Below are 12,183 nucleotides of genomic sequence, written 5' to 3'. Positions count from 1 at the left end.
AGATCTTCCTCATTTCCATTATCTTCTACTCAATGAGGGGATGGTAACATGTAAAAATTAAATCCTATAAAAATTAAATCCTGTACCTTTGTTTTATTTTCTTTGGCTTTTCTCTGCTTTGCGATTTCTTTTTTTTTTTTCATAGCTGCATTTCTCAATTTTTCTTAATCTAGTATTATGATGTTTGTCCTTTTCCTATATACATTTGTATCCTTTACTTCTGTTCCATAAAATCTTGTAATTTGAAAAAGTGTTCTTTTTTTTTTAATAAATATTAAAACGAAAGTAGCCCTAGTTTCTTTTCTGTTCTTCCCTGTTACAAATATTACAATCCAAAGCTTCTGCCACTTTATCTACCTGTATAAGCTCAAATTTTAACCATCAGCAAAAAAATGTGTGAATTCTAGTTCATTTGATCAAACACATGCCATTTCTGTAAGTGGTCCAGTTACTGGAACATAGAATTTTGTTGTTGTTGTACAGATATTATAAAACTCTAAACACGATTCTTAAAAGAGCACATAACCTACTGCCTATTTTCTCAATTTTCCCCATTGAACATGTTCTTTCAAAACTGAAATTCTGGCCAGGCATAGTGGCTCATGTCTGTAATCCTAGCACTCTGGGAGGCCGAGGTGGGTGGATTGCTCGAGGTCAGGAAGTCGAGACCAGCCTGAGCAAGAGTGAGACCCCGTCTCTACTAAAAATAGAAAGAAATTATCTGGCCAACTAAAAATATATATAGAAAAAATTAGCTGGGCATGGTGGCGCATGCCTGTAGTGCCAGCTACTCGGGAGGCTGAGGCAGGAGGATCGCTTGAGCCCAGGAGTTTGAAGTTGCTGTGAGCTAGGCTGACGCCATGGCACTCTAGCCCGGGCAACAGAGTGAGACTGTCTCAAAACAAACAAACAAACAAACAAAAAAACTGAAATTCTATCTTGACCTGTATTTTGCTACCTTTATTCTTACCCTAGTCATTTTCTCTTAATAAGACTTCACTTACTCTTGTTGTTTTCTCTTGTTATTGTTAGCATTTATTCTGTTCCATCTATTTTTCCCTAGAAAAATAACATTGCCAGGCTGCTTTCACTCAGAGAGCCATTTAAATTGAACAATAAAAGAAATGTTGAGCTGATCACGAAAGAATGCATGGTCATTCAAAATTTATACATACGATCATGGTGGATTCATTCAGCAGTGGGTCTTCTACCTATATTCCCCTTTTTAAAATATATTATGTCTAAAGAGTCCCTTGCTTGTGTCCCTTGTCTTGATGTCCCCTTAAAACTCAAATAATCCCATATCTAAATTATTTAACATGATTATTTACTCTATGTGTTTTAGATTTTCTGATAGTTTAATATTAAATATAATATTCATTCCATGTATTAGCATATGCTGAATAATAATCTTCTAAGAGACAGACTTACAGCTTAGTTGCTTTGGCTAGCCATAAGTTAATTTTAGATATTAAAAGTTTTAGGGTCAAGCAGAGTACAGTGAAAACCATTTTGCAGTCAAAGCAACCGTAGCATTGTGTTGTTTTTTTTTCTTAAGTTCTGTACTAGCTGTTAACATTCTGGCAGAATTTTCATATTATTTTCATTAGTTAAGAGCAGTTTTTCCAATTGATAACTGGCCAGAAATAGCCTTTATAACCAAAGGGAGGGAATGTTATATAATGAAAAAAATCTTGTAACTTTTAAGTCAACAAAGACTGTTAAAATTTTTGTCTTAATTGTAATGCTAATTTTTCCTCCTCAGTATAATCAATCTACCATCATCAAAGTACTTTATTAATAAAGCATTGAGCTAATGGCTATTTTAACAAATTTTGTTAAAATAGTGATGTAATTTAATTTACATATTATTTATTTGGCAGGTCCAGTATTTTTTTATTGAGTTGTTACATGTCTCATGAATTGTAATTTATACCTTGCCAACTCAGCAAGGGCAAAGAACTTAAGATTTCTTTGATTCTCCTAAACTGCTATATGCATAGTAAGTGTTAAATACTTGATAAATACTGATCATTTTGAAAAATAGTTTCATTTGACATATTTACTATGTAGTGCAAATATTTATGGTAAGCTAGAATACTTAGATGTTCTAGGTATTTTTAGCAGTATCTGAAAATCAGCCATTATAAAGAATTTTTAAATAAAGATTTAAAATATTTACAAGCAGTTAACTAGCAATTAGTTAAATATTGTTTCAATGCCTGAATTCAGTATTTAGCTTGTACATATATAAGGGGCAGGGCACTAATTCCAACTTTAATTTCTTATTTTATCAAACATAATTTTTGCCAACTTATAGAATTGTTGAAACTTAAAATGTGTTTGAAGAGTAATTAGTAGAAATCAGTTTGTCAACAAGCATTTTTTGAGTACCCATTGCAAGTGAAACCATATGTTAGACTCAAAAGAAGAGAGCAGGATTTGGATTTGGTTTTCACTTCTAAATTTCAGGACTTATTCTGTATGTGTGTGTGCACATACATGCATGTGTGCATGTGTATGTGTACATGTACTTGTGCATGTGTGTCTGTGTTGGGGGTACAATTAGTTTAAACCTGAAAATAAATGTCAAATTTAATAAGTCATGGTTTTTCTTTTTCTTTTTTTGAAATTAACCCCTGTTTCTTCCAAAAAAAGAAAAATAAATAACATTTTCAAATTTGCTTTGAATTAAAGTAACTATGCAGACCACTGGCAATTTATTATAGGTTGTAAGATAGTTAAGTGATCCTTTAAATAGCATCTATGATCTGAAAACTTGAGACCAAGACCCAGCCAAATCCAAGGACCATTTAGAAGACTTGTATACCTGTACAAATGACTGAAGATGCTCACAAATCTATAGATAATGTGTTTATCATGGAACTTTTAGTTCCTGTTTGTTGTTTAGTCATCTTGCTTACCCATTACATTGTTTAGTGATTGCTCTACTAGCATTTCTAGACAGGCGCAGGAGAAGAGGCTAAAAAACATAAGGATTCATTTTTGCTACTTTATCTATTTTTACAGAGTTTTGAGAGAAGGAAAATTAAAGCTATAATTAAGGCCTGGGGGATTTTTCTGTGATTTTTCAATTAGCCAAGTATTATAGTCCTCTGTGTTAGCTTAATGTGGATAATGAGAATTCAACTTTAGCTATCAAGGAAGGTTTTTGCAGTTAGAATAGAAAAGAGGGCAGATACTTTTAGACAATTATAAGGTGTAATAACCATATTTCTCAATAATCTTAGGCTTAGGATAGCTACATACTCCAAGTAGATTTTACTAGTTGTTTGTTTTCTGATGACAAGGTAGCTATTTGTGATTTATTCTGGAATCTTTTGAAAGTATTTATTTTACACTATACAAGGATTCCAGGGCCTGACGTCTGATTCATTAGGCAGACTCTATGTTGGTGATCAATCTACCAGTCCATAGTTTTCCCTAAGATCTCTGTGTACAATTCAATTTTTGTTCAAGGCCAGAATACCTCAAGGAATGATGAGGTCACTGGATCATTTAAATCATTCTTATCTATGTTTTTAAATAAAAAATAAATACTTTAGTAACCTTGATTTTTAAATAAAATAAGAGAAACCAAAATGAGTTAAAATAATTTTTTTCTTTCAAAATATTTAACGTTTTTTTCTTGGAGAAAGAAAATTTTTTTGACTTTGCTGCCACCTCATGGCTAAGACAATAATTAGACGTGATTCTTCAGGGGCTTGTAGAAACAGTACCAGAAAAAAAGACCACGGAGAAGTCATAGTAAAACATGAGCTTTGCCTTGCTCATGTAGTAATTTTTTTCTCGTTTGTTCTTTAATCCAAGTTCAATAGTCCCTCCTTGACTCACAATTTAATTTCGGTAATTATATAACGTAGCTTTCTTGTTGCCTTTCTCATCTTTCTTGGTAGCTTTTGGATTAGATAATTCTACAAAATCATTGTTCTTTAATATGCAATAACATTCCCACTTCAGGAATTACATTTTCATCACAGCTCTGCTGCCACCCAGCAGTGGTGAGGCCACAACAAATTATTTAACCTCTCCTCTCTATACCTCGTTTCCTCAGACATGAAATAGAAATAATAACATCTACCTACTTTATAGGGTTGGTATGAGAAATAATTAAAGGGATGTATTTAAGTGAGTTGGCATAGTGTCTAACCTTAGTAACCATTCACTATCATATATGTCATATTTTCAATAAATCCAGTATTAGGAACTTAGAAGATACTAAGTTGAATACACATTAACTGGGAAGTCAATTAGTTTTATAGATTTAAATTTACAGTTTAAAAAATGCCTTGTGTTCAGATTTTATATAATATAAATCTTTGACATTTCTCACTATCTAGGCAAATAAAATTTGAAAAGCATAATGTAATGTCCTTAAATCATTGTGAGATCCATCAGTGAAAAGCTTCAGCATCTCCCTGCAATTGATCAGAAGATGTTAGTTTTCTGAAAGAAATGCATCCAGTTTTTCTCAATAGCTCCATTTGTTTTACCTCCTCTGGCAGGAATGCAAGTCACTGCATGGAGAGTACGTTGGACGAGCCTGTGGCCATGATCATCCTTATGTTCCAGATGTTCTATTTTGGTCAGTGATCCTGTTCTTTTCCACAGTTACTTTGTCAGCCACCCTGAAGCAGTTCAAGACTAGCCGATATTTTCCAACCAAGGTACTCAGACTATTTTAATTTTCTGATGTAATTGTAAACTAACAGACAACATATTCTGAAGTCCTGTGTGTTTTAGGATAAAAGAAAGAGCAATTGCTGTAATGAAGGAAGCCACTCAAGGCTTTTGTGTGAGTGAGCTGCCAGTTTGGGGTGGGGGGAGGAAAGGGGGCTGAGGAGAAGGCATTTTGTGCTGCAGGTGCCAGGAGTGCACATTCCCTGTAGGCTTTTCTCCTCTCTGGAGACCCAGAGGATCAACTCCCACTTTCCTACTGAGGTTTTTGGAAATTCACAGCACACATTGCGTTACTGATTGTCACTTTCTTGCCCAGTGAACAGTGGGAACTATTCCAGCGTGACAGATACCTCAGAGGAACCTATGCTACATTCTCTAATTGGGAAAGCCCCTACAAGACTCATTGGAACACTATTCTCTTTTTCAGTTTTTAAAGCGTCAGTCGCTCCCCCTAACCCACCACGTTTGCATCTGCATATTTGGAAAGGAAAGTAAACAGAGAAACAGCTTAGTTCAATATTTAACACTGCAAAGTAACACCTATAATGTCTGATTCCGCCAAAAAAAAAAAAAAGAAAGAAAAGAAAAGAAACAAGGAAGCAAGCTTTTTAGGGATGAGCTATAGATTATAATTAAAATTCCACTCTGGGAAAATGTTTCAAGAACTGTTCCTTCCACAGAGGGCTTTTTTTGGTCACCTCCTCCTTCCTTAAGGTATAATAAGATTTTTCTGCCAAAAGCATAGTCAGATTAATACAAAAAAATTTTTGTTCAACTGAAACAACAATCTCAAGCATTTTGTGTGCGTGTGTCATAAAGGCATCTTAAAAGAAACCAGATCTTGTTGATAATTGTATGAGGATATTTGCTCAAAATTGGCCTTATAAATAAAAAATGGCTTTAAAAATTGGCTTACATAGAATAAATTTTAAATTTCCCACTCTGTTGTGTATATTTCCAACTGCCATACTTATATCATAGATAAGCTAAAACATTATGCTTCAATAAAAATAGATAATTTTATTTTATGGTACTTCAGGTTTATCATATTAAAATGTTACTTATGTGAGAAAGAGCCCTAAAATTCAGCCAGATTCTGGCCATTCCACCTTATTCTGTGTTCTAAATATTCACATACTTGAGTTCATAATAAACTTAGATTTTAAATAAATACTGAAAACAGCACAACCATCATGTAGCTATTCCATAATGCCTCATTCTGGAAATTTTGAGTGTGTACCAATCTTAAAGATAGCAATACATAAACATATATTCAAGTTCTGACAGAGCTAATGATAATCTTATAGTATGCATAAAATATAATATTAAGATATTATATCATAAAATGTTTATAAAATGTGATTCTAGATTATGTTCCAGAATATTCCTCGATATTTACAGCTCCTTCAAGTGACAAAGTGTTTTCCTTATTTTTAGGTTCGGTCCATAGTGAGTGACTTTGCTGTCTTTCTTACAATTCTGTGTATGGTTTTAATTGACTATGCCATTGGAATCCCATCTCCAAAGCTGCAAGTACCAAGTGTTTTCAAGGTGAATTTATCCTACCACTTACTCTATATCTCTCCATCTCTCTAGGTCTAATCTTCATTTAAATGATGCCTATAACCCTAGTACTTATGATTTTCATGAAAATATAAAGAATATAGATTAATAGAGCAGAAAATAAAGTACACACAGCATGACCAAAATTTTGGTCTAATGTTAAAAAAATAAAAATTACAAAATACAAACCTGGGCCGGGCGCGGTGGCTCACGCCTGTAATCCTAGCTCTGGGAGGCCGAGGCGAGTGGATCGCTCGAGGTCAGGAGTTCGAGACCAGCCTGAGCAAGAGTGAGACCTCGTCTCTACTAAAAATAGAAAGAAATTATCTGGCCAACTAAAAATATATATACAAAAAAAAAATTAGCCGGGCATGGTGGCTCATGCCTGTAGTCCCAGCTACTCGGGAGGCTGAGGCAGTAGGATCGCTTAAGCCCAGGAGTCTGAGGTTGCTGTGAGCTAGGCTGATGCCACGGCACTCACTCTAGCCCGGGTAACAAAGTGAGACTCTGTCTCAAAAAAAAAAAAAAAAAAAAAAAAAAAAAAAAAAAAAACAAAATACAAACCTGTTTCTTGAAAAATTTCCTGTCAACTGTAGCAATTGATATATTTATATAAAACACTCCTAACAGTTAAAGAAGCATTTCAAAACTAAGGGAAATGCATTATCTTGATGCAGAATTGCACAGCAAATAGGGCTTGAAAAACAGATAAAGATAGGTCTGGAATAGAATTCTGACCATGTTACTAATGAGATATAGGTTGAGTATCCCTTGTCTGAAATGCTTGGGACTAGAAGTATTTCAGATTTCAGATTGTTTTGGATTTTGAAATATGTGCAAAAACATGATGAGATTATCTTGGGGATGAGACCTAAGTCTAAACACAAAATCCATTTATGTTTCATATAAAACTTATACACATAGCCTGAAGGTAATTGTATGCAATATTTTTAATAATATGTATGACCTGTCATATGAGGTCAGGTATGGAATTTTCCACTTGTGGCATCATGCTGGTGTTCAAAAAGTTTTGGATTTTGGAGAATTTCAAATTTCAGATTTTCGGATTATGGATACTCAACCTATGGTGACCCTGAGCCAGTTCCTTATCCTCTCTGAGCCTCCATTTTCTCATCTACCAAATAGGGCTGGGGACCCTCATAGGGTCATTGTCAGAGTGAGTTCCTTTAAGAATCATCTCAGACATCAGCCATGTTTGGTACCCTTCCTTGCCTCTGATGTGATCAAGTGTCTTTTTTTCCATTTTTGCACCATAGCCTGTGCACACATCAAAATAACTATTACAATACCATATTTAAATATTCTTTTTATATGTCTGTCTCTGATTCTAAACTGAAAGAAGACTCTGACTTATTTATCTTTGTATCTCAGTTCTAGGACAGTGGCCAACATGCTATTTGTAAATGTAAATAAATTTGCCAATAGTAAATAGTGAGTATTAATATTATTCTATTTTTATAGGTATTAATTAAAAACATAGATTTTTTTGAGGCACTCTGTCAGAGTTCAAATCCATCTCTGCCACTTACTAAATTTGGGACCTTGGCAATTTACTGGATTTTTCTGTGCCTCACTTTTCTTATCTGTATCATCTTCCCTCTGGTGTTGTGAAGAAAAAATGAGTTAAAATATTTACAGCACTTACGATGGTGCTTTCTACCTTATAAATGCTTTATGAGTATTATTGTTATTCATTATAGACCACTCAGCTCATCAGTTTATGATTAGGACTTTCCTTTATGCATCTATAAGACTTAATTTGATTAGGTATCCATTAATCCAGTTAATAACTATGTATATTCTTTTTACTTTTTACAGCCCACCAGAGATGATCGTGGCTGGTTTGTTACACCTTTAGGTCCCAATCCATGGTGGACAGTAATAGCTGCTGTTATTCCAGCTTTGCTTTGTACTATTCTAATTTTTATGGACCAACAGATTACAGCTGTCATCATCAATAGAAAAGAGCATAAGCTAAAGGTATATTTTAACATACATTTTAATGTAAATAATTCTAATTTAACTGACATCAATTGATGTTCATTAGACTTTGCTGGTATTCTGTATTCAAATCAGTACAGTGAAATATTGAAATAATGTTTTTAGATTCAAAATGTTTATTATCTTACGAGATATTTTGTCTTTCAATGAGATGAAAATTTATTTGTTTGTAGCACTTGGCTGAGCTGTAAAGTCTGAGCCCTTATCTTCAGGTCTTAAAAAACATTGTCAAAGTTTTAACTTTACCATATTTAACATATTTTAATGAAATAACAATCTATTCTAATGAAGTGTAAAACCTTACTAACTTGTCTTACATCAGAGATTCCTCTATTTAATCCTAGGTATATTTATTACATTGAATTTATTATTGAAAAAAAATTGCATCTTCAGATATTTCTGATTTTCTTTAATCATTATTCTCTCTGCTGCCTATAACAGCAAAACCTAGCCATAAATGTTACAGTTTGTAAGTGACATCTTTGAGTTTTATTGCAGATTTCAATAAGTTTTTTTACAAAGAGAATAACTAAACATGGATGTAGCTTACATATTCTGACCTTGCCATTTTGCAATTTTGAATAATCAAAGTTGTTTACTGGTATGCAATTTGTCTGAGATATGTAATGTGAGCACTATCACGTACAGGAATATGTTAAATAAAATCAGTGCAATCACTGAATAGTTAAAATAATCTGAATCAACCCTTGTAAAAATAGAACATGCATAATCTTGTTTTGTTCTGGTATCATGGGGAAATTTCCAGCTATCTTCACATACCCTTTAAACTCTAAGAAAAAAATCATTGTCAGAGCAACAGAAATCATATTTTATAGAATTTTATAAGTATGGTAGAGAGATGAAAAATATCTCTGATTAAACTTTTGGATGGGATATAGTAGTTACATAAATGTGGGAAAGCACACGTTTGTGATATAAGTTTTACTAAGAGGGAATTTTGTGTATATATTGGAGAGAATGTGTGTCTTTCTTAAAACAAAGGGCATTCTTCATTCTCTTTGTAGAAAGTAACTTAAGAGTTCTCAAAACCTTTTTAAAAAAGAGTTCATTCAACTCACTTGCAGTTTTTAACAAATAAAATGTTTATTAAGAATATATTTTATAAAAATATCTTATAAAGTCTTAGGAACTAGACTAGTAGTGTGCCAGTACATGTTTAACCTTAGTGTAAAAACAAGAGAGAGACCTGATTTCTAATGTTTGCCTATTTCCATGATGTGAATACTCCTCCTATGGCCCATTTCAAGCTATCGACATGACATCAGCTGGCAGGAAAATTTTGTAATTGCCTCACTAAGTCTGTATGAGTTGACTTCAAAACGCCGCTGAATGAGGCCATTCAACATTGGAAATTTGGAATCATTTATAGAGTTCTTTCTCAAAATAAGGAATTCAGATTTCCAAATTTAATAGCCCAGTTATTTAATATCAATATTTAAAAAATATTATTTGCTTTAAAATGCCACCTCTGCAAAAGCAAATATCACCATGACTTTATTATTGAAGTTACACAGTTAATTAAATAGATCTATAAAACAAGTTTAAGCACTTTATGTTAAATATTATGTTACTCTGCCACTCTTTAAAAAGTAGGAAAACATTTTTCCTAGATACAAGTTTATTGTTTTAAACTGAAAGCATCTCTATTTTTCTGATTATAAAGTAATACAGATATTTAAAAAGTTAAAAACAAAATTGAAAAACTATAATTTCATTACCTAGAGATAACATTGTTTACATTTTGATACATACTCAAATATATATTTTCATAGTACATGTTGCTCCTTTTTTTTCATACCATATCAACAATATATATCTGACTTCTCATTTTTAATTCCTATATATATTTCGTTATATAACACATGTCTAAAAATGACCTAAAAACTTCTATTTTAGGAAGAAAGTTAGCTATATTATCATTGTTTACCTTTCAAAGAATGATTTTTTTAGCCTTTATAATTCGGCAGAAATCCCAATGATTTCACTGAAAAATTACCCGGTGTAAAGGCTATCAGTTAAACTGATTCAGCCAGCATGTTTTCTATCTATTAATGAAATCACATTAAAACAAAGTTAGAAGTAAACGAAGATTTGCTGAGAGTGATACTACCTTTTTTGCTGTTCTGTATCCTTGCTCTTTCCAGGTCTCTCTGTCTTATAAATCACACATCACTCACTCTCTTACTCCTTGCTCTCCATGAGCCAATATTGGCCCTTGACATTCACAGCCTTTCCAAAGCTCCAAACTGACAAATACACTAATTTCCTCCTTTACATACAGTGCAGAATAACTAAAATGTAGTAAAGCATTCTTTAAGTGGACCTTTCAATTATAGAAGTGGGCCTTGCATTATAGAATTAAATGCAGAACTAAGGAATTTAATATTTTTGTCACTGAAATAAACCTGAGGCTACATTACTAAACTTTTTTATTGTACAAAGAAGTGATTATGTAGTTAGAAGATTCAAATATTTGCCCCTTAACATCCTGGATTTAGTAAACAATAGAGCAAATCTGACTAAATCATAAACTCTGCTATATTGCCACGGGTAGAAGAATCAGTCTGTTTTTGGCCACTATGAGCCTGAAAACTCCATGCTCCTCCTTGGGTATGGATATATTCAAAGTAAGTTACTTCCAGTGAAGACATATTTTAGCTACATCAAATGTAGCCTCTTTGGGGCCTATAGCCCTTGTCTCCAGTAAGCTTTAGCAGAGTGTGGTCTGACTCTGATGATTTTCCTGTTAATAACAACAAGATCACCTTCTCAGAACATTATTCACTCAGAGTAACTGGTTTGCTTCATAGTCGTTTTCCCCACCTGTTGCTTCACTGAAATGTTTGCAAAGGCTCCTGGCTTTGGCTTGAACCACATTTTCACTAAAAGATGTGTTTCTTGAGTTTATCCCTAGACTACAACTTAACTGCTTGTGAAAACCATTTTCAGCTTTTGCACTTTTTTCTTTATGACTTGAAAACCCATTTTTGCCTTGGTTGGAGCATTCCCTAAAATTGTTTAATGAATCATGTTTTCTAGTTTCGGTATCAAGCACCTGGTAGACTCAACATCATATATCTATTTAAGTCTACATCATATATCTAAGTCAACTCACAATTTCTCATTTTGTGCTTTCTCTCTCCCCAAACTTGTATTTTAGATATTTTCACTTTTTCTTCACCTCCATTGCCAGAACTAATAGTTGTTTTTCTTTTAGATGATGTTTCTCATGCCAGCAAAAATGTTTTTATCATTTTGTGAGTGTTACTACATACACAATAAAGCTGTGTTTTGCTGCATCAGGCCAGGCCCAACTCTCTAAGTGACTACTCCCTGAGAATGAGGGAGCTCAAAATTAGCAAAATGCCAACTCACTGCCCTCATGATCCTTTGGGTGGCTCAAGAGTGAAAGAAACGGCAAACTGTAAAAAATTTGAGAATGCAAAGTATCATATGTGTTATATATAGCTATATATATAAATCCATACTTTCTATAGCATTTTGTTTGTTTCTTCCTTAGAGAAGTGGAATGGGCATAGGTTAACTGAATCCCTTTGAAAAGCATTAAAAATATCTGCTTGGTTTTTTCTTAAGCACATTCTCTGAAAGTGAAAAGAAACAGATTTATTATCTTACAGAAAAGAAAGTTTCTGTTAAGATACAACTATGGGATTTCTACATGTTTCTGTAGACAGTTCAGGCTTCTTTTGACATCATTTTTAATAAACAGCAATACAATCCCGGATTACTTGAGTAAATGAATGCATTTGCAACATTCATTTGGCACCACATTCTCTTGATGATTATGGCATTTGATATGTTCTTTTCTGCCCTCTTTGTCAGCCTGGTTCTTCATGTCAATCTATAGTCTTTTAT

General features: G+C 33.3%; 1 protein-coding gene across 5 annotated transcripts in view; it reads left to right on the top strand.

Moving 5' to 3' along the window:
* SLC4A10 (solute carrier family 4 member 10) overlaps positions 1 to 12,183 on the top strand; it is a 304,278-nt gene that overhangs the window by 261,494 nt on the left and 30,601 nt on the right. For all 5 annotated transcript variants that reach the window (XM_045558894.1, XM_045558891.1, XM_045558893.1 and 2 more), the window contains 3 exons: positions 4,527 to 4,688; positions 6,139 to 6,252; positions 8,104 to 8,265. In XM_045558894.1, coding sequence (XP_045414850.1) covers positions 4,527 to 4,688; positions 6,139 to 6,252; positions 8,104 to 8,265 — 438 coding nt within the window. The remainder of the gene's footprint in view (positions 1 to 4,526; positions 4,689 to 6,138; positions 6,253 to 8,103; positions 8,266 to 12,183) is intronic.

This window comes from Lemur catta, chromosome 8, assembly GCF_020740605.2.
Source record: "Lemur catta isolate mLemCat1 chromosome 8, mLemCat1.pri, whole genome shotgun sequence".
Classification (NCBI taxonomy): Eukaryota; Metazoa; Chordata; class Mammalia; order Primates; family Lemuridae; genus Lemur; species Lemur catta.
Note: the sequence above shows the minus strand (reverse complement) of the source record. Positions and strands in the feature narration are given on the sequence as shown.